Genomic DNA, 22,286 nt, shown 5'->3' on the forward strand with positions numbered 1-22,286 from the left:
GACTCGGCGGGCCGGGGGCGTACGCCCAAAGTCGCAACATGGCCAGCCGGCGGTGGGGGCGGTGACGAGGCGTACGGCGTGAGTGTGCGGTACACGCTGTGTACGCCGCTGCGTTGCTGCACAGCTGTATGCTTTACGACGGGCCAGAATCCACCTCTAGGCGTGTGTGGTGGCGGCTCGTGGCGGGGGAATGAGTGACGGGCCATCGGCGTATCAACCATGCGCCATTTTGCGTCTGCGTCTGCGTTCACGTTTCGTCGGAGGATGGGGGCCGAACATGGCCTCTTGCGTGGGCCCCAGTCGGCGGCCGCCCGCGGAGCGAACCACTGCACGACCAGAAGCCACGCATTGCCCGTGTGGCGCGCACGTGTAAAGCGATGTTGTGGGGGTGTGGTGAGGCGTGGACTTAGGGTGCATGGTGGCCCATCGTCGACGGGCCGTGTGCATGGATTGAGGCCGATCCCAATCTGACTGACTGGCTGTCCCCGATGGCAGCGTCACATGTTTCAGTGGTTGTCTGCATTTACGGGTTCCACGCCGTTTCCCGAGCGCCGTGTCCGTGGTGTCTCACCTTGGTCGTCACTTCGCAAGTAGCGAGTCGAACAGTATGTGTACGTTTGCATGTGAGTATGAGTGTGAGGGAATCGAGGAGACTGCACACATCTACTCACCGCGTGGCCTGTTTTGTCAGATCCATCGAGCGCAAGCTGCACGTGTCGCTGCCGACCCAGACATATCTATTACGTGTCCGTGTCCGTGTAGGTGTCTGTGACAGTGTGGTCTGTACCTTCTGACGTCTTTCGGTGTATGTGTCTGTAGGTTGTTTCACTACAGTACTCTTGGGGGTAACGGCGGCCATCGCCACATCGCTGTTCCGTGTCGTCGTGTGTCAACCACCTCGTGCATTTTCCGTGTCGATAACCAGTGGACGGGGCTTGCATGCCCCCCCAAACCGTCCACCGTGACGTGCATGACGCACGCGAGTTCTTGTGTCAGACACGAGCGTCGTGCATCCACTTGTCGCCGGCTCACATGCGGCACGGCACAGACGATCGGCAACACACAGGTACACAGATCGGCCGCGAGGCAATGACGAAAGGGGTCTCCCATTTCCCGATGTTTTCTCTCATTGGGGTTCCCCAGTCCTTTCCGTCCTCCCCGCACTCCTCTGCAGTGGTGGTCGGATAAAGGGGTATATACATGTTTACAGAGCGTACCGGGGCGCGCGGCAATGGTGTGGTAAAATTGAGATCCACGGCAAAGGGAGTCAATCGCGAGATCTGTGGCAAAGGACGTGAAACGAGTCCACACTGCGTGCCGAAACGAGTGTGCAGAGGGTCGACGGGCAGTGAGGCGCCGTGTGCGTGTGTGCGTGTGTTGCCATGCTGGCGTCAACGTGGCTCCGTACACGAGCATCGGGTGCTGCAACGATCGCCTTTGGGGTGGACCTGGCGGCACAGTCCGATGAAGATCGGCGCCTGTTGACGGTGCTGCGATGGTAAAGACGGAAAAACAACCATGTACATGTGCAGCAGCCAAGATGATCTGTGCTGGAGAAACCACCAGCCGTAGATCTTGGAATCTATACAAAAAGATCTTGCGAAGAAGCAAACACGCAAGATCCTGGCCCCTGGACTAGACGCAAGAGACACGAGATCGCCACTGCGCGCCGACATGTGGCTGGCATGTGGCATTGGATTCCCGCCGGCGAGATCTGCTGCATGTCACACAGGTCTCGCAAAGGCAGAGGGCGTCACGCATGGCACATCGGTCGCTCTGAAAGAGATGGAGGCTGGCCATCTGGTAAGCCAACGTTAGGTGATGTTGACTGCCTGCATGTTTACTTGTTGTTTTGACACATGTCGACCGCAGATGCTAATAGCTTTGCTTGGCACGGATACTAACCTTTGAGACTCCATTTACGGCACACGACATGGACCCTGGGTTCACAACTGCTTTGGCTCCTTACCTTGGTCCCACTTGCACCCACTTGCCACTTGCCTGCCCGCCATTACCCCTCTGACCGTCGCTTACGCTTAAGGGATTAGAAATATATATTGTCCACGGCCGTGTGGCCCCAATGCCTCGGTCAAGCCATAAAATGCAAATGACATTGGCCTGTGCCCGGTCGGCTTAGCCGGCGGTCTGTCCGGTGGAAAGTGAGCGGGAGATCACCGCACCGTCGATCCCAGCAGTTTGCCGAGGTCTTAGGTCTCTGCGTCGGCGTGTGGCCAATGTCCATCACCCATATCCTACAGGAGGCGTGCAGGGTCGGTTGAGCGAGCATGAGAAAGAAATAAGGAGCAACGGGCAAAAAGGTCAGAAATGGAGGTTTTGTCCCTGGTGGCGTTTGGCATACTCCCCTCTCCCTCATTCTCTCTTGCTTGCACCACTGCCGTTGCCCTCTATTTACTCTCTTGGCCGTTTGGCCTCTGGGTTCATGGGACACACTGCGTGCCGATTCCCAGTCTCGGCGGGACGCCACGAGGTGAACAACAGGTAGTCACGCGCCGTCGCCAGCCTCTTGTGCCAGAGGTGGCAGGCGTCCCAAGTCCGGGACCGGAGATACTATTTACTCAACTGCCCGTTGCTGCGCACGCAACCATGCTACTGTACCGGATGGTACCTCCTGGATGGATATGGAAAGCCCACGATCCCCACGACCAGGAGAGTTTGAGCTCGCAGCGGCGCAGGGTGTGTTAAGGTGAGAAGGGGCGGGAGTTAACTTTGTCTTCCGAAGAGTGAATGTCCCCGGCCTGGTGTTTTCCTGTTCTTCCCAGAGAGATCGAGCGCAAAGGAGAGACAATGCTGAACGGAACGCAGGCAGGCGGCGATCAGCAACGTGGCACTTGTGCTTCAACAACAACAAATGCAATGAAATCTGGACCCATTGAACGGAGCTTTTTGTCCATGGCCTTGGTTCCGGACCATCGTCGGTTTCGTGCCAAGAGTGTGAGTGCGTCTTGGATTTTTACGCCACAAATGTCGCCGCCATGGCTGCGTGGCTGCTCAGCCGGGCGATGCCGAGGATTGGCCATGTCTGTTGATTTTAACGGGAATGGTGATTATGGTTTCGGTTCGCGCGGCCACTGCGTGGTACGGTGCAAAAGGCATGCGAGCGCGGTGACTGGGCCGGTCCCCCCCCCCTCTCGGTCAACACCCTCCGGCAGACGCGGCATGGGCGAGACATCCTAGATCCTCTTCCGCCGCCACACTTGGCGCCTCATGCGACGGCCGCTCGGGGCAGCTGCACCTAAACTCTACCCACGACGCCAATGAAAGCAAAAGGGTGCAGGTCCGTTATATGTCCGCCCGCTCCGCCTCCGGAGCCTCTCGCCAGCCTCGTATGCAGCTGCCAGCCTGCGGGGGGCTGTTCCCAGCGGGGTTTGAAAGCGCATGTGGCGTCGGGGCGATCACCAAAGGTCTATTCAATGAAGGTGGGACCAACAGGGAAACACAGCAGTGAAAGCGGCAGTGGCAGCCAGCAGGTAGACAACGGTCGTGGGTGTGGTGGGGGGGTGTTACAGTTTAACAGTTTGTAGGATTCGCAGGACGAGATGGGTATACAGTTTGGCACTAGTGTGTGCCAAAAGAGACGTCTCCTCTGCTGGATGTGGGAACTGGAGAAGCGAGAGACAGGAAGCAGGGAACGCATGGACGCGCATGCGCACGCACTGGCGGCAACACCCACTTATACCGGAATTACTGCTGTCGCTGTCAGCCAGATAGAGAGGGGAGGCTAGCAATGTCGACCGTGCGGAATAACTGCTGCATTCTGTTGCTGAGAATGAGATCGGGCCAAGCGTGTGAGACACCCAGCAGAGACCGAGAGGCGGGGTTCTGGCCACGAGAAAGCGAGCGAGAAAGCGAGAGAGACAAGACGTTTTTGATCTGTTTCGCAAATATCCACATTGATCACACAACTAAGACTCCGAACTCCAAACTCAGCTTCCGTTGCATGCAGTGAGGCACTAGACCAGGGAGGTAAAAGAGCACACTTGCAGAGAGTGGACTGGCAGTAGAAGGCCGGTGTTCGGACCGCTGTGGAACAGCGCACGAGTCGGTCGGCCGGTCGTCGTCGCCGCCGCCGCCGCCGTCGTCCGGTGTGTGGTTAATCTCTCCGGAACGCCAACGCCAAGGAGGGCAGCGCTTGTCTCTTTGACGGCCATTCTGTCGGTTCCTCGGCGTTCGTCTGGCGCACATGGCTTGCTGGCGGCGACACCTCTTTGGGCCCGTGCTCAGTTGTGCGCTCTCTGTGCATGCCTGGGAAACGCGCTGGGACTGCGCGTGCACGCTGGGTAGGTGTGTGGTGGTCGGCCCAGCTCGGATGATCCGAAATGGGCCAAGAGGGGGCCAAAGGCAAAGGCCCCCGACTGGAACCGCATTCAGTCAACTCTATAGTGTCACCTGTTCAGTAGCATGGTCTGCTGCTCTCGCTGTCGATGTATTCATCGTCTCCCTCTGTCTCCCTCTCTCTCTCTCGTTCTCACCATCACACCGTCGTCGCCGTCGTCGTCGTCTCCACTCGCACACACATACATATACATACCTCGATCAAGGCGCAGCGCAGAACACAAAGGACCCCTTGACTCCCCTTCCCCACTCATCCGACCACACCCCTTTGCCCCTACCATTTCCCTCGATCTGGTCGTCTCATCTCCACATCTCACACCACACATCCGACCACCAACCAGCCGTCACACACATCCCAGACAACACACACATCCCAGACAACACACACACACACGCACACACACACGAAGGGAACAGACTGCTGCGGGCATAAAGGCGACCACCTATGCTCGCTCGAGAGACTCTTATCTAGCAGTCGACGCAAGAAGGAGCTCGCCCCACAAACGTCTCCACACCCCCTCCTCCCCCCGTCCTCCAACCCGCCCGTCAAGTCCATCCGGTCGACCCCATCTCTCTTCTTCCCACCACACTTATTCAACTACATTTCTCTCCCTCCCTCCCTCCTTCATCTCTCTCTCCGCCGCCGCCAGTACTCGGTGCCTGGTGCGCTAGCAATCAACATCAGCACACACACGGCACCTAGCGACCGTTCGCACCGGCAGCACGCCGATCGGACTTGGACCGACGGTCCGACGACCTCCCGCTCCAACACCCTCAGCCTCGCCCAGGTCCTCTACCGCTGAGGACCGGCACTGGCACTGGAAGCCTCCCCAACACCCCAGTGCCGAGTGCTGCGCGCGGTATGTCCCTCCCGACCCCTGCGCCATCGCCCCCAGCCTCGCCAAACCTTGCAGCCCGTAACGGTCTCGAGCCCGCACCCCTCCTCACGCCCGACCTCGAGCTCACCGCGCCCCCTCTCTTCCAATTGCTTCGAGAGACAGGTGCCGGCGGCACCGCCGTACAGGTTGGTAGCGAAACGTCTGCTCCGGACGCCTATGCCGAAATGGTAGCGGCAGCAAAGCTGGCAGCCGGCGGCAGCAGCTTTGACACGGACGCCGACGAGGACGTCGTCAACGACAACGGGTTCGAGCACATTGACATGTCAAGACTCGGCCTCGAGGCCATGCCGTCGCACACCTCGGCCGCCGGCGACGCTTCTCGCGTGTTGGCTGACCACGTCCACCCTACGCCCCATGCCGTGAATGGGCCCCCTCGACCCGGCCACATGCTTGAGCATTCCGCGGCCACGAGCAGCATCAGCCGCGACGCCAGCGCCATGGCTGTCGCATTTGCACCGTCCTCTGCAACCGACGTGTCCGTCGCTACAGCACTTACCTCGGACACAGCGGCCGACTATCTCTTCCCCGTCATCCCATCGATCGAAGGTTACCGCCAGCAACCCACCGAGGCGTTTGGCGTGGTCCCAGGATTCGCCTTTGGTGCACCACCACTCCTGCCTCTTGTCGAGCCCCAGACTGTTATCGCTCCAGGCTTCTCCTTTGGTGTACCAGCCCCCGCGTTCATCGCGCCCGAAACTGATGCTGGCATCGTTCCCGGGTTTGCTTTCGGTGCGCCACCACAACTGCAGCAGCAGCAACCCGAGCCTGCCACCCGTATCGCCCCCGGATTCACGTTCGGGACGTGTCACTCCGCCTCCTCGGCCACCACCCAGCCTGAGACGGCCTCGACGAGCTCTAGGAGCTCATCTCGTCGTCCACAGGACGCTCTCCGCCTCAGCCCTCCACCACCTTTCTCATTTGGCACATGCCCCCCAGACCCGACACAGTTCTCGTTTGGCCAGACCGCTCCCACCCTCCCGCAACAACCACTCGTCTCGACCCCAGCAGCCGAGCTTGGCCCGTTCGAGTACCCCGTTGCTGTCGCCGCGACTGTGGCCACTCCGTCGCCGCGTGATGGGTCACGTGAACGTGAACGTGACCTACGCCGCGCGGTGAGCGGCTCGGTGCTGGGCAACAACACGCCATACATTCCTCTGCGCACCTCGCGTTCACCTGGAACGTCTGCGGGCACCGGCCGAGCCTCTACACACTCGTCGCCAGCGACCACCCCACCTGTCACTGCCAGCGGTGCTCACCCCTTCTTCCCGCGTTCGCCGCCCATGGGTCGTCGTGGCTCCATCGCCCTAGGCCAGATCTCACGCCTCGCTCGCAACCTTCCGGGACCGCCCAAACCATCTGTTGCGCCCCCAATTGCGCGTCGGCCGGGCCACACGCCTTCGTCGAGTATTGCGTCCAACTCGGCTGTCGCAGTACCGACACCTGCCTCACCCAGCATCGGGTCATACGTCTGCCCCAGCGGGTCGTACTCTAGCGTCTCGCCAGTCATGACAGCACCCTCGCCGTTGGCTCTCAGGCCCCAGCACGGCCGCCGGTCTTCGTCTTCGTCGTCTCTCCCCACCTCGTCACCCAACCCCAGCTTACCACTTCCCTTGGCCGTCGCTTCCCTGCCTGGGGTCACCACACCTGGCGCTACGCCCGTCAACATCAGCGGACCAATCTACCTCCCGCCCCGCGCGACCGTTGGCGGCCCCCTGGCCTTTGCCCATGCGCCTCTCCCAGCACCCATCCCACCCTCCCTCCTCGCTCGCCGCGGCAGCGTCCCTCTCAACGCGTTTGTCGGCCTCCCAGCCCCGCAAGGCGGCTGGAACCCCCAGGTCTCCAAGCTGTACCACCAGCCTCAGCGCCGGGGCGTATCAGCACCCCGTCCCCGTCGCTGGAGCGGCAAAGAAGACTCACACCCAGCCCTCGTCTCCAGTGTCGGCAGCTCGAGCAGCGTCACGTCCTTGGCCACGCCTCTGACGACGCCCACAACCGACACCGAGAGGAGGAGCTTCTGGCCCCTGGCGCCCGTGCCCGGCAGCGGCAGCGCCCTAGCCGTCGGGCCCATCGTGGACAAGGCCCTGGGCACGACGCCCACCCCGACGGGCCGGTCGGACGTTGACGCCGTGGAGCAGCTGGTCACCAACCCGCGTGGTCCCGGCGCGTACCGTCGCCTCATTTCGGCGCCGATCCCACTCTCCACTGTCCCCAGCTGTGACGGTCTCTAAACCCCGTCGCCTCCGTTCATCAAACACACACAATTCACACCCTCCATCCTACACAAACTCAACACAACACATGCACAACACACACGCAACATGGCACATGACACAATCTCCCTTGCTCGCCCCTCCATATCCTCCTTTTTTGGTTTTCCTCCAGCCGGTCCCTCTCCTCTCGGGTTATTGTTCTTTGAGAGCTAGTCTCTCCCTCTCTCTTTTTATTTGGGTACATTCATCTCTCACTTTCTTTTTGGGTCTCTCGGTTCTCGTCTCTCTCCACCACACGCACGCAGCACATACACGTCAAAAGGTCAAACAAAAGCCTTCATGCAATCTTTCTCTGATGTCCACTGCTGCAGCTGTTGTGTGTGTGTGTGTGTGTGTCGTTGTAATACTGAGCAAAGATACTCGAAGCTGGCGAGCGCGCGCGGCGTCGCTGAGACCTGTCGGGCTGACGACACGCGAGTGGTCTGAAACATGTCCGGTTTGTGTACGAGTGTGTTTGAAAGTCTGCACGAAAGCATCGTGCGTGTGTGATCTGCACAGAAAGCGTTTCTTACGCCATGGACGCCAAAGACGCCAAAACGCGTTCCAGGCAGTGCGGATCTTTACGAGGGCGGAGGTTTTCCACCGCAGCGGACAATTTATCGCGCCCACCACATCCTGTGCATCCTGTGGGCCTGTAGGCCCGTTTGTGCTGTTTCGCGGCCCTTCGCGCAGCAGCACATACATACATACATACCCATGGGTGCCTACAACACTGGAATTGACGCGTGTGCAAGGGATTCCACTGGTTGCGGGTGCTGTGTGGGCGCCCAGGCGGCAGGGCAAGCATAATTGCGGCAAGAGGCAGTGGTAGCGGCATGTAGGGAGCATACCGCCGGCCCCGCCTCGACCAATAGCTGAGAGCTGAGAGGCAAAGCACACAGCTGTGCCACGCGTCAAGGCCGACTGTTGGCGACGTTCAGAACCGCGGGGTCGCCCCAGTCAGATATCACAGTGAGCGTGCGCGGCCCTGTGGGTACAGACTGCCCCACTGGTTTGCCATACCCGTCCAGTCTACAAACGTTTGAATCGACGGCCTTCAGCGACGGCCAGCACCTCCAGTGGTACTTTCCAAGAGTACGGCGTACATCTGTCGTGCATAGGCGTAGGTTCAAACGTCGACACTGAAGGGCAGGCAGTCATGGCCCATCGTGTCTCGACACAGCACGGGCCGTCTCTCCCAGTCGCCACACGCCACAACCATCCGGGAGCCGAGCCAACGCCAACAGGAACCGCGCGCTCGGTGTCGTTTGCAAAAAGACCGCGCCGGGTCCGGACTCGGGAGAGCCCCTGTACCCGGAAATCTGTCACAAAGATGCAGCGTAAAGCTTTGGTACGGTTGTGCTACGCGGCCTTGGAAGAATGGAGCAAAAAGCGGCCGTTATGACGAGGTGACCTGGTGGCCAGGTGGGTGATTCGAAAGTGCAAAGTGTGTACAGTACACTATGGGTCACCGAACCGGGACGTCTTGGCTGGTCCCACCGCGCCCCTCCTTGCACTGGGTAGTTAGAATACAGGCACTGGGTCAAGTGAATAGGTATAGTTAGATGCATGGAGCTTTCGGAGTCTGGGCAGGGGCGAATGCCAAGAACGCAATGTGACGACCACGTAGAAAAGAGTGACTGTTGGCCTTGGCCTTGTTATAATGGTCAGCTTGCCTTCACATCAAAGCCCAGGCCAACAAGGGCACTCCGATTATTGCCGTCGGTTAGTTGGACTGCTGTTGAACCCGTGCTCTCTGATGTCAAGACGCCACTCACGTGAGCTTGCCCACTCCGAGTCGACGGCAAACTCGACTCAACAAAAACCCGCACCGACGAGCGGCGTATGTTGGACGAATGGAGGATATGGAAATGAGGGTTTGTGAATGGATTCACAGAATGGAACAGGTTTGCGACACGGTCTTGAGATAATGAGGCAATACCGGCCGTCAAGATGTCAAAAGGAGGGAACAGGAGTGATCGGCAGGTGTCGGCAGGTATCGGCAGGTGCGCACCGACGTGCATGGAGGCGAGTTAGACGAGAAGGCTGTGGTCGATCTCTGGCCATGTTACGGCACTCCTGGCCAGGCAATGAACACGGGAACATGCACGTCGCCAGCAGAAAGTCGCGGGCTCCAGCTTGCCCGTCTGTCCGGTTATCATGCCCACCTCGATCCCCGCCGTGCAGCCGCTCGAGACCATGTTTGATCGAGCCCAAGCCGCACGCCACAAGCCACGAAGCCACGAAGCCAAGGCTGGACCACATCGTCGGAGCGAAGGTGGCTCAAAGAACAACACGGACGGCTAAAGCCGTGACAGCAGCTGAGACAAGCGGCGAAGCGGGAACGCTTGGCACGAAAAATGGTCATGTTACCATGGTATCGTTGAGGCAGAGCCGCCATGGATCCTTTGCCGCCCATCGCGGCTAGGGCTAGGGGAGTGTGCCAAGCAGCACCAGCGGCCAGCGGCCAGTGATCCGCAAATCCGCTGCCAAAAGGCTTAGTGTCTCACCTCAACACCGCGACCCAGGTCACACGACATAGCGATCGCCGCTGGCGAGAGACGTCGAAAAGGAAAGTCGGGGGGAAGAACATCACTGTCGTCGCGGAAGAGTGGGGTATCCTGGAGATCCTGGAGGCCACTGCGTTGAGGGCGCGCGGAGGTTTGGTGCGAATCAAACGGTTTAGATGGGCATGCTTTCATGCCTAGCGCAAAAATGTCAAAGAAAAAAAAGAACAGAGGCGAAAGCGGCACCGGATGGTTTGTGCGTTATACGGTAGTTTGTTTAGGTCAGTCTTCGCCCCCATCAACATGCTATTGGGTGGGCAGGCCGCAAGGTTGGGGACGGACGACGTCCAGCATGGCCTGGGCACCGTTGGGGGCAGTCTGTAACCGACGACACCGGACGTTTAAGTGTGCGGTGATGGGCAACGTAGACGGAAAAACAGTGTTGGTTTGACTTTTGAACCGCGGCCAGCGCGTATAAGCATAGTTGCGATCTGCCCAAACAGTCCCAATCTGAAGCGAGCAGTTTCAAACGTCCGCGGCCGTCTTTATCGATATCTCGGCCCCCCGCAGGCGCCCCACAACTGCAGGCATGTAACGTCCGTCCCATCTCAAGATATATATACACTGGACAGTTCTCGCTTACGGGGAACCGACCCACCTTGAGCCCGAAACGTTGGCACACGGAATAAACGGCAACGATTGTGGTATGTCGATAGGTCGGGGGCCCAAACGGAATTCTCGGCCTCGTCGGTTCGCAGCCTCCCAGTGTGTGGCCATGGCAACCAACACGACGTGGTGCCTGTCTCCCTCGCCGGCGGGACGTGGTAGCGAGCACCGGTGGTGAAGCGGCAAAGGCGGCAACTTTGGCCTATTCCGCTGCCTTGGGGCCTCTGCTGTCAGGCCAGCTGTGTTCAGTTGTGGCCAAAACGATTCCCGCCTTGGAGGAATGGCGCGGGGGTGCGGCGTCGCTGTGCATGTGGGACTCAATGCCGATCCGCCAAAGGGATCTGGTTCGTTTGCCCGCCTCGACGCCTCCTGTACCTCTGTACTCTGTGGAAACTCACTTTTCCGCCCGGCAGCTGCAGTCCCGAATCGCCTCCTCCCTTCTCATGCGTGTTCCTTTGGTCTGGGCACCCGGGTTACAGGGACGAGGGTGTACGAGCACACATATGGCCTCGTTGCTTTTGAGTGTCATGCCGCTCCGACCACGACTTGTCGCCACTTCAGCCCTTGGCCGCGGTCCAACCTTTTGACTTGCCTGCGGATTTCGCTTGAAGCGAGGCATGCCATCTCAGGCCCGGCAATTCGTACGTCACAGCTTCTGGCTCCCCCACCCGTTTTGGATTCCTCTGATTCGCCCAGATTGACAATATCCACTGGGTTTGAAAGGCAACAAGTGCGGCCATGACGTTTTTGAGCCTCAGTCAGGCCCCCTCGGCTGGCCGTTAGCTCGGTTCTGCCCATTTGGGCTTGTTACGTTGGTCGCAATCGTTGTCTTGCATCCCGCCCCAGTAGTGGAAACCCTTCAGAGAAGCCGCGTGATCAACTCCTGACACCCGGCTGACACTGTTGACCTGAGCACCTGACCTTAGCCGCCGGTCGCGCGGTGGTGTGTGTGGAGTGCGTTAAAACGGCACAGACGACGCGAGGTGGGGGAGGCCGAGTCCTGGTTGCAAGCGTGCCGAGGACAACTGCTTTGTCACTGCAACTGGCCTTGCTGCCTTCTGCAGTCGCGGGCACGCCTCTGATGTGGTACGCTAGTGCCCTTCTTTGCACTGGTCTGGCTCTCTTGTGCCTCTGCGCTCCCCGGGCCACACCGCGTTGTGCGCTGCGCCTGCACGATCCGTACGATCCGGTGATCTCCCTCGTTGCGTTGCCTCAACCCTGCGCGACTTCTCACACGACCGCCTACGTGCCCGACATACTTATAGCTGCCAAGAACCCCACGGGCACTCCCCCGCGTCGCTCGCTTTCGACACCCACACCCACACCCACTCCACATCACACCCCTTTTACCCCGCCAAGACAAGAACGCCATCAGGACAGACGGCCACAATGTCCAATCCCCACAGCCACGATAGCAGCATCGATGCGGACACCAAGCACGACGCTATCCACTATGCCGACAACACCAGCAAGGGCCTCGACGAGACCGAGCATTATGAAAACCGCGGCCGTCGCGAGTCGGTTGGCGTCACGCCCGACGACGTGTACAACCCTCTGCAGAAGCTCACCACCCCGCAACTCATGGCCGAGGTCGACCAGTTTTGCACAGAGTATGGTCTCCAGGAGGACAACGAGGTCTTCCGCAGGGGTGCCCTCGCTGCCCGGAACCCCAAGAACATCGAGGGCATCACGGAACTGAGCGCCGAGGACAGGGAGACGCTCATCTACGAGCGTAACCATCCGTGGCACCTGCCCCGTCTGCTCTTCTACTCTGTCATTCTCTGTGCCATTGGTGCAGCCACACAGGGCTGGGACCAGACTGGTTCCAACGGTGCCAACCTGTCCTTCCCCCAAGAGTTCGGCATTGGCGCCAAAGTCGGCGAGCCCAACGGAGAGCGCGACGAGTGGATTGTCGGTCTCGTCAACTCGTCGGTCTACATTTCTGCCGCGTTTATCGGCTGCTGGAGTAAGTGGAGCGCACGCGGGGTGGCGGTTGCGGTTCGCTTTGGTCGCCTATAGCTATACCTATATCCGCGATCGGCAACTGCACCACCGTGGTTTCATTCCGCCACAATGGCCGAGACACTTGAGACACTGACATCATCTTCTTTGCTACAGTTTCCGACCCGCTCAACCACTGGTTTGGCCGTCGTGGTGAGATCTTCATCACAGGTATCATCCTCATCGTTACGCCCATCGCTTCCGGATTCACCCACAGCTGGGAAGCACTCATGGCCGTGCGTTTCGTCATGGGCATCGGAGTCGGCGCCAAGGCCTCCACGGTGCCCATGTTCTGTGCCGAGCTGTCGCCCGCCCGTATCCGCGGTGCCCTCACGATGGGTTGGCAACTCTGGACTGCGTTTGGTATCTTCCTCGGTTTCTGCGCCAACGCCGCCGTCAAGGACACGGGCGCGATTGCCTGGCGTCTGCAGCTCGGCTCGGCGTTCATCCCCGCCGTGCCGCTCACAGTCGGCATCTTTTTCTGCCCCGAGTCGCCCCGTTGGCTCATGAAGAAGGGCCGCATGCTTGACGCGTGGAAGTCGATGCGCCGTCTTCGTCACTCTGACATCCAGGCCGCCCGTGACCTCTTCTACGCGTACGCCATCTACTCGGAGGAGAACAAGATCGTCCAGGGCCGCACCTACTTTTCGCGTCTTACCGAGCTGTTCACCATCCCCCGTTGCCGTCGCGCTACTCTCGCCGCTGCTGTTGTCATGATTGCTCAGCAGATGTGTGGTATCAATATTGTGAGCTTCATCTGGTCGTGTTCGCTGCTGTTAAAGAGGTGGACGTGGGCGTGGCTCAGCAGCCACTTGAGTCTCACAGGATTTGTCCAATGTGGCACCTCCCCCATATACCCTCAACCCCTATTTCCACCGCACACGCCCGTTCCCGCAGACCTTGTGGCTAACGCACACCAGATGGCCTTCTACTCGTCTACCATCTTCGAGCAGGGCGGCGCCACGGCCTCGGAGGCACTGTACGCCTCGATCGGTTTCGGCGCTCTCAACTTCATCTTTGCCATCCCGGCCGTGTTCACCATTGACTCGTTTGGCCGTCGTTCGCTCCTCCTCGCGACGTTCCCCAACATGTAAGTAGATGACGGTTCCCTCGCGGGAAACACGAAAAAGAAACTGACACGCCTCAGGTGCTGGACCCTCCTCGTTGCCGGCATGTGTTTCTTCATTGACCAGGGCGTCGAGCACTCCAAGACGCGTACCGGTGTCGTCGCCTTCTTCATCTACCTCTTCACCATTGCGTATTCGATTGGTGAAGGTCCCGTGCCGTTCATGTACTCGGCCGAAGTCTTCCCTCTTCCTCAGCGTGAACAGGGCATGGTGAGTCGTCGTTGAAGCCTTTCGTGTCCACTTCCTTGTCCTGACACACCGCACAGGCCTTTGCCGTTTCTTGGAACAACTTCTGGGCCTCGGTCCTTTCCCTCACGTTCCCGCGTCTCCTCCGCTCGCTCACGTCGCCCGGCGCGTTCGGCTTCTACGCCGGCCTCAACGCCGTCGCCTTTGTGTGGATCTACCTCTGGGTCCCCGAGACCAAGCAGCTCACCCTCGAGGAACTCGACGCCGTCTTCAGCGTCCCCACAGCCACGTTCTCGCGGTACCAGGTCGGCACGGTGCTCCCCTGGTGGTTCCGTCGCTACATCCTGCGCCAGAAGGACGCGTACCTCGCCCCGCTCGTCGTGCCCGCCGACAGGGTGAACGGTCCCGGCGCCGGCCACGGCGGCGTCACGATCAAGACCTCGGCGGCGTAGCGTGCCAGCGAGTGTCCCCTCCCGAGCAAGAGTTTAAGAGCCCAACGCGCAGGCGGAAGTGGAGAGCGGACGTGGAGGCCGGATAACTGCGCACAGCCCCAGTGCGCTCAAAGAAAACCCTAATATGATGTGTGGTCGTCGGCGGTATGGTGATAGTTGTGTAGTACGCTAGCAGTTTGTGAAGAAGTATGAAAGTCAAGTCGCTTTGAACACGATGTGTGCAGTGTGGTGGTGTCAGTCGGGGAGAGGAGGCCGGACAAGTACACGCCCGCCACTCCAAATACCAAACGTCCGATAAACACCCGACACCGACTCTTCCCTCCCAAACACCATCCAAATCCGCATGCATTCATCACACAGCCAGAGGACCATTACTCCCATCACCTAAGGCTCTAGACGAGCACGTCCCAGGCCGACATGACCCAAATCTCGCGTTTTTTACAAATTGTCTCGGCATTTTTTTCGTCTTCCTTCTGTCCACCTCCGTTCCACCCGCATCAACTCAAACCATCAACATCGTCTCTTCGCTAGTATATCGGTTAGTATAACCGCCTCTCAATAGGGAGTTTCCTAATTGGAATATCGCGGTAGAGCAGGGTTCAACTCCCTGGCGGAGAAGCTGAGCAGCGCGTGAGCGTTGTGTATCTTTTGCTTTTGCTCCAGGATCCAGTGGACCCAGTGGGATGGGCCGTGCCGATGGTGACTTGCTGGTGGTCGCGTACGAGGGGACGGTGTCGAGGTAGGTTTTGGAGGCTGGGTAGACGGACCTGGGTCCGGACCCGGGTCCGAGTCTGGATTCCACGTGTGTGTTGTCGTCGAGTGACTTGTGAGTGTGTGTGTGTGTGTCGGACACGAGGACGGCGATATGGCGATGGGAGCCATCGCAGACTGTACTGTATACAGGCTTCATCACGATCTATGGAAAAATACACAGTTACCCCTCCCCTCCTCTCTCTCTCTCGCCCTCCACAAGGTATTCGTCTGCTTCGGTCCTCATGTCATACGCCCATACCCGGCCTGTTGTCGCCGATATCCCAGCGAGTGTTCGTTTCTCGTCTCACAACCCTAAAGCGCGTGTGTCCACTGTCCCGTCTGTCTCTACTTGCTGCCGTCCTTCTTGAAGCTCTGGAGGAACGTGGCCATCTGGTTGATGCGGGCGTGCGCGACTGCGAGCTCTCGCTCGAGAAAGCGGATACGCTCGTCGCGCTCGGCGACCTGCTGCGACAGGTCGACGAGCTCCTCCTTCCTGCGCAGACGGTGCTTTTGCGCGCTCTTGCGGTTGATCGAGCGGCGGTGCTCGATGCGCTCGATTCGGCGCGCCTCCTCTTCCTCGCGGCTCGTGACACCGCGCACGCTGCGTTTCTGGCCCAGGGCGCGGGACGAGCTGCTGCCAATGGCGTTGAGCGGGGACTGGGGAAGCTGCGCGGCTGCAGAGGTAGCGGCACCGCTGCCCCTGGCGTGGTGGGGACGCGCCGAGCCCAAGGCGTCGGCCGACGGCGAGATGGTCGCTGTGCCCGAGGGCCCGAGGTTGAGGCCGCGGATCCCGGCCAGAGGGTTGGGCGAGACGTGGTCTGCGTCTCCGGCGTCGCCGTCCACGTCTGTGTCCATGTCGGTGGTGTAGAAGCCGTCCGTGTCCACATCGGTGGAGCTCAGACTCAGCCGCGAGTGATTGGACATGGCCGAGCTGGGGCGATACAGCGCGGTGTTGTCTTGAGCGCCGCTCTTCTGGTACGCAAAGGTAGCCGGGTTGACTGATGCGGGGCCAAGGGCACCAGCGCCGAGCGCCAGGTCGCTGAAGAACGTGCCGCCGCTCGTGTCCGGGTCATTCAAGAACTGGAGAGGGTTGAACTCGGACACTTGGCGCGCGAGTGGCGCCGAAGTGCTCATGGTAGTGGAGGTGGACGCCGTTCCTGTGAAGCTTGCGTTACCGTTGGCGTTGGCAAACTCGCGCAGCTGCAGATCAAGTCAGCGTCCGCAAAACAGCATTGCCCCGTCCCCAGCCACCTCGCTCACTCACGTAGCGGTTCAAGAGGTTCTCATCGCCCACAGCCGTCTCGCTCTGGAGCACGCCGGCGCGCCCGCCAATGATGGCATCAAGCTCGCGGCCGATGCTGGCAGCGGGTCCCAGCTGGGCACCGGTGGTGGTAGACGGTGCGGCGCGGGCGAAGCGGCGGTTGTTATCGTCGCCGCCGGCCCGGACGGTGGCCGAGGACGAGTTGAAGCTGGCATAAGAGTCAGTACGGGGAGGATGGGGAGGAGCGAAGATGTTTGGGGGTGGGGAGGAAGACAGCGGGGAGAAAGGAGAGCCCGCTCGGTGTGGGTGGGGCAGGAAAGCGTGGAAAGATGGAGTGCAGGATGGCCAGACTCACGAGTCGGCGGCTCCAAGGAGTTGGGGCATGGTGGCGACGGTGGAGGGAGAGTGGATGGCGGCTGTCTAGATGCGTGTTGGGGAGACAGAGAGAGTGGACGCAAAACGAGTCCGGATCCGGACAAGGGTGGGGAAGGAAGGGATACGGGCAAGGAAGGGGCGGCAAAATGACGCGTTGGTGAGACTCTGCTGCCGTCTGTGTCTTGGGCGCGGTGGACGTGGAATGTACGGTGTGTAATGGGCACGACGGGTCAAGTTGGCGACGAGTCTTGCCTGTGTGAGAAGGATGTATGCTCGACTGCAAGAGACCAAGGATGCGGATGAGTGAAAGAAGAGGTTGTCGTGGGTTGCAGCGGAGCGATCAGCGAGAGACAGAGAAGGGGATGGCCTAATATCCCACCCAGCACACGCATGGGCCCCGCCAGGAACAACCGCGCAGATAAACAAGCTGACTGGACTAATCCGCCACGTGGCAGATTTTCTAATAGGCCATAGGCTTCGTATACATTTAAAATAGACAGTGTTTCTGTGGCAAGTATTGACACCAAAAAAAGGAAAACCGTCTGCCCTCAACACCCTGCCGTCTACTCTCTCATCCTCGATATCAACAGATGTCCCTTCACATGTCCAAGTCCGGAATCATGCGGCCGTTGCGATAGTGCTTGGCCACCAGCTCGCGCACCTTGTCGATGATGAGCGCCGGGTCGACCCGCATATCGTCGCGGGTGGGCCCCTCGCTCTCCTGACAGCCGCGCGTGGGGCACTCGAGCGGTGTACACATGTCCTTGGTTTCGTGCACGAGGAAGTGCTGCACACCCGCGGCGAGGGCGAGCGGGGAATAGTCGTTCTGCGTGTGGTGTAAGCGGATGCTCACGTCAAGGAGTCGTGATGGGTCCAGGAGCGCGGAGAATGTTGCAGAAGTCGCTGCTGAAGAACAGCAACGAAAGTGCAGCAACGAAAGTGCAGCTAGCCCCCTTGCCACGGTGTCCGATATGAGGCGCCGAAGGGAGCGGATCATGGCGCTGACACCGTCTTAAGCCCTGCTCGTCACGACCCTCGTGAGCCCGACGAGCATGCCACCGCTCGCTGTGTCGAGCTCTATGCTCTTCCGCATCGAGGGTCTTGCGAACAGACGACGGTGCCATGGACACAGTTCCATTCCCACGGCCACAACAACGTTCATGACTCACCACAGAGCAGTCGTGCGGCTGGATTTCGAACACGGCACGGCCTTGACCTGGCGACATCCAGAGCGAGTGGGTGAGGCCGTTTCCATGGACAGCGATGACAAACTGCAGAAAAGAACACGGTCAGCACGGCACACAGAACGCGCACAGACGCCAAGCAAGCCGCGAGCCGCAACCCATACGCACGTCAGTCTTTGAGAATTCGGCGAGCTGGTCAGGGAAGGGCGTGCCGTCCACAAACTGGAGGAGGGTAAAGTCGATCACACCCTCGTCGTGCAGATCCTCAAGGGCGATGACGAGGTTCTTGTGCTGGTCGTCGTCGAGACGGCGGCCCGTGTCCTGGCGCGAGAGGTAGACGAGACGAGGCTTGTCCGGGTGCTGGAGCGAGACGGGGCCGGTGTAGCCCTTGAGCACGCGGTCGCGGAGGTTCTCGAGCCAGTTGTCCTGGACAGGCATGCGGAGGACGTCTCCCCACGGCTTGAAGCTGGCCGAGGGACCCTCGTGGCCGCCGCGACGGTCGCTGATGACCACGAGGGGCATGCGGTAGACCTCGTCCGAGTCACGGCGGTGGTGCCAGTCGACAGCGGTCTCGATACGCGCCTTGGGGCTGGGGGCCGTTAGGGAACCGAGCATTTGCGGGGAGAGGGCGGCCGCCGGCCCTATACAACAACTCACAACCAGGTCTCCATGAAGAAACGGTTCGCACCCGCATGGTCCTCCCAACCTTCCTTGCTGTGGTCGACCTTTGTCTCCTCCACGTTGAAGACCTTGGGGAAGGCAATGACCTTGAAGTCGGGGAGTGATGACAAGCCACGGGCCCAGGCGTAGTTGTTCCAGATACGCCAAGCACCGAGGAAGGTCTCGCCAATGAAGTGGTAGTCTAGTTTTGTTGTCAGCCAACAAGCCTACGCAATGGTCCCGCCACATTAGCCAAACTCACAGTGGCTGATGACTGCAAGGCGATAGTGGTCAGCATGTGGGTTCTTATGGGAGCAGCAACCGCGGCTACGCACACTGGTGGTCGTTGTTGAGGAGCTACGAGGGGGCGTTAGCTGAAACCCCCAAGGACGGGCACGGCTCCAACACTCACCATGGGGGCACCGAGTTCGAGCGACGTGGCCGTGAGGAGCGAAGCGTTGGCGACCGAGATGCTCTCAACGTCCTTCTTGTGCGCCTGCATCCTACCGATAGGGGGGCCGCGAACAGCCAAGATCTTGAACGAGCTCCCAATCTGTTCGCCGGCGTTCTGGTGGTTCATAACCCCCAGGTACTTGAGCTCGGGGACAGCCCATGGCTCGTCGGTGACGACGAGGAACGTGCCGTTGTGGTAGTAGCTGTGTGCAGTGTCAGCAATGTGATTTGTATGCATCACACTGCGTGCCAGACGCGAACGTTCGGCACACCCAAGCGTTTGGCACACCACAGTCGACGACGCGATGCAGCACAATTCAACGCGTGTACGTACACCCACGTACACACACGCGTAGTAACCCCACCACCACCGTGTGCGGCTGCAAGCGCGCGCTCGAGCCTAGTCTACTCACAGGTTCTCGATGACGCTGAATCCCGGTGCATGGGCGACAAAACGGGTGAGCAGGAGCTGGTCGTGCAGGCCCCCCTCGGACGGACGCAGGGGTGTCAACGCCTGCTGTTTCACTGCGGCGGGCTTGCCATGCTGAGCGATACGGCCGCCCACGCCACCGCCGCTGCCGCTGCCATGACCGCCGTTGCTGCTGGCGGCGTACAAGTCGTGGTGGACGGCCTTGCCGGAGATGGCAATGTACCCGTCGTCAATCTCGTAAACGTGCTCAGCAGCGCTGTCGTCCGAGGGGAGGAAGAATGGGATCTTGACCACGGCAGGGATGAGGAAGAGGGTGACGAGCGCCGCGAGGAGGACGCCCCTTGCCAGTGGACCTCTGATCATGGTGCGAGGACACGTGGTAGCTGGAGGCGGGTGTCTACGTGGTGGGGTGGTGGACGAGACGACGTTGATAGTTGTTGCAATGTACGAACGCGTAAAGCAGCACAGATCACAGAATGGCCTGTGGGTGTGTGTATACATAGCTGGGGGTGGGGAGTGCACCAGGGCGTTGGTCCCAGACCCACGGACTGGGCGATCATGCGTGGGGTGTGGTCCAGGCTCACACCTTTACTCCTTTGCTCCCCCTTTGCCTCTCCTGGCGTGCACCGTCGTGGTCGTCGCGTCGCGCAAACTGGGAGCGAGCGCAGCAAAGTTTGCACCTGTGCACCTGTGTTTGCCTATTTTTGCCGCATAGAGTGAGAGAAGGAGAGAGAGAGGGAAGGGGGAAGGTTGAGAGCCACCTAGGAGCGAGAGAGCGAGAGGGTGGTGTGCCGTACCCTAGTGCCATCTCGCACTCGATCAGGGCCCTGGTCGACAAACGCAAACTCTCATCTCATGATCGGGTGTGCGTAGGTTTGGTGGGACAACAGCGCACACCTGTTGGCGAGATCAAGAGACTCGTGCCGCCTTTGGCACAGGCTTCAGTCAAACACGGCAAAACCCAATCTGAGAGCGAGAGAGCGACAGCATGGTGGAGAGGATGCATGGTATGAGGCTGTTGTGGGGGTGAGATGAGGGTGGGCCTGTGTAAGGGGCCAAACCTATAAGGACATCGGTGACCTCGAGGGGCTTTGTGGTTAGTGCCATTGTCGACCCGACTGCGCCTGGCAATCTGCGCAATCATTCATCGCCAAGCGTGCAAGCGTCGTCCTTGCTCTGCTGCACCTGGACGCCACACCTTGCCTAATCTCTCACCCAGGCAGAACGCCCAGAAAAGACACTGTTCGGGAGCAGAACGGCAGTACGGCAGTACGGCAGACTGGCAGAAGCCACCGAGATACAATGAACCACAGGGGCACAGGCCGGGACGAGCAACAGCCAGCGCCAGCACACCCTCGATAGCGGGCATTGCACCCTCTCCCTACCTCATGTCCTCTCTCATGAGAAACAGCTCTTTTGCAGACTCAAGCTCCCGCAGGCACAAGACGTACATACATACGAGTAACAAGGCTGCCATCGTGCTTCCCCAGCAACAGTTCCTTGCAGCCATTTTGACCAGATGCATTCTCATGGTCGGTATGTTCAAAGTGTATAAAAATGACGTACTGTACCTCGCTGCACCTGGCAGAGAGGCGTAGACAAGCCTTTGGCGTTTCCAGGTGAGGTATGCCGTAGCAACAACAAAACCATTCCCCGGGGCCGTCCTCTCTGATCTCTGCGATGGCCCAATGGCCACTCGCCACTGCTCTACATTGGCACGCCTCCTACGCCTCGAAGGCAGAGGCGTAGGCATTCTCCTAAATTGCGCTGCCGGTCCGCGGGTCATGAGTCACAAACGCCCTCCGGCCTCCGACCGGATCACTGGCCGGTTTCGTGTTGCAAGTGGTGTCTCGTGTCGTCTGCCGCACACACCTGTGCAACCTTCAACTCCTGCCATCATTCCATCCTATGAATTCCGCACTGTGGTGATATGACAGATTAGCTAAGATAGCTAGATAGCACGACAGAACACACCACTTTCCGTCGGCAGAGCGCAGAGCACATGTGGCCCTGAGAGCAGAGCCTGAGGAGTGCGAGCGTGTGGCTGTGTGGCCGCGTGTGGGTGCAGCTGCTGCTGATCCGTTGAACAACCGAAAGGCCGTGAAAGGGTGCCTCTCAAAAACCATGCTGCGGAGACAAGCAGGACACGAGATGCATGGGTTTGCCCTTTGCAGGAATGCGCTTCTAGCGTGATCCCCCATGTCTTCTTGGATGGCCGCGACCTCACGACATCGCCCAGGTAAGATTGTAGATCGCAGATGTGTACGTGGTCTAGGGTAGGGAATGGAGGTGGAGCAGCCAAAACATGAGGGCTGAGAGAAGCCTCTCTCCCTTGCGTCCGTGCAAAGCGGACCAGCACGGCCGGACCAGTCCGCGGCCTGCGATCCGCAGCACAGAGGGTGTGCCAGCGTACCAGTGGCCAGTGGCAGAGTGCTGTTTGACAGACACGGGGCTGGTAAGCTGATAGGCTGGCATAGGCGTCCATGATCCACGGCGAAAGTTACTCTGATCTTACATGTCGTCCCCTGTGGCACCTCAAGGCCGCCCGTAATCCCCGCACGGCGGACGATACCCATGGCATGCCAAACATACAGCACGCTGGCCGTACCCTGGGAGATCCTTGGCCGGCACTGCGAGGTGGTGGCCGCTATGGCCAGTTTGCCAGTGACCTGACAGAGAAGCATAAGCATGGATATCCTCCTGGCCCCGACCAGAAACTGCGTAAAGGGC

At 59.8% G+C, this 22,286-nt stretch overlaps 4 protein-coding genes and 1 non-coding gene across 5 annotated transcripts; 3 read left to right on the top strand and 2 right to left on the bottom strand.

The window, feature by feature from the left end:
- Positions 1 to 5,215: 5,215 nt before the first annotated feature.
- Positions 5,216 to 7,480, top strand: EHS24_007409 (uncharacterized protein; the record flags this gene model as incomplete). Its single annotated transcript, XM_028622779.1, has 1 exon — positions 5,216 to 7,480. One exon carries the CDS (start codon positions 5,216 to 5,218, stop codon positions 7,478 to 7,480), a length of 2,265 nt encoding a protein of 754 aa, XP_028476672.1.
- A 4,583-nt stretch (positions 7,481 to 12,063) lies between these two features.
- EHS24_007410 (uncharacterized protein) lies at positions 12,064 to 14,440 on the top strand (the record flags this gene model as incomplete). Its single annotated transcript, XM_028622780.1, has 5 exons — positions 12,064 to 12,640; positions 12,793 to 13,421; positions 13,596 to 13,765; positions 13,823 to 14,012; positions 14,069 to 14,440. 5 exons carry the CDS (start codon positions 12,064 to 12,066, stop codon positions 14,438 to 14,440), a joined length of 1,938 nt encoding a protein of 645 aa, XP_028476673.1.
- Positions 14,441 to 14,961: 521 nt separating this feature from the next.
- On the top strand, positions 14,962 to 15,058 carry EHS24_007411. Its single transcript has one exon. It is a non-coding gene; the product is annotated as a tRNA-Glu (tRNA).
- Positions 15,059 to 15,538: 480 nt separating this feature from the next.
- On the bottom strand, positions 15,539 to 16,838 carry EHS24_007412 (uncharacterized protein; the record flags this gene model as incomplete). Its single annotated transcript, XM_028622781.1, has 3 exons — positions 15,539 to 16,393; positions 16,458 to 16,662; positions 16,810 to 16,838. 3 exons carry the CDS (start codon positions 16,836 to 16,838, stop codon positions 15,539 to 15,541), a joined length of 1,089 nt encoding a protein of 362 aa, XP_028476674.1.
- Positions 16,839 to 17,427: 589 nt separating this feature from the next.
- EHS24_007413 (uncharacterized protein) lies at positions 17,428 to 19,919 on the bottom strand (the record flags this gene model as incomplete). The annotated part of the gene is made up of 8 exons (XM_028622782.1): positions 17,428 to 17,655; positions 17,999 to 18,100; positions 18,182 to 18,602; positions 18,671 to 18,875; positions 18,936 to 18,947; positions 19,009 to 19,030; positions 19,086 to 19,329; positions 19,540 to 19,919. 8 exons carry the CDS (start codon positions 19,917 to 19,919, stop codon positions 17,428 to 17,430), a joined length of 1,614 nt encoding a protein of 537 aa, XP_028476675.1.
- Positions 19,920 to 22,286: the final 2,367 nt, after the last annotated feature.

The sequence above is a fragment of the Apiotrichum porosum genome, assembly GCF_003942205.1.
Source record: "Apiotrichum porosum strain DSM 27194 chromosome Unknown scaffold_5, whole genome shotgun sequence".
In the NCBI taxonomy this organism is placed as follows: domain Eukaryota; kingdom Fungi; phylum Basidiomycota; class Tremellomycetes; order Trichosporonales; family Trichosporonaceae; genus Apiotrichum; species Apiotrichum porosum.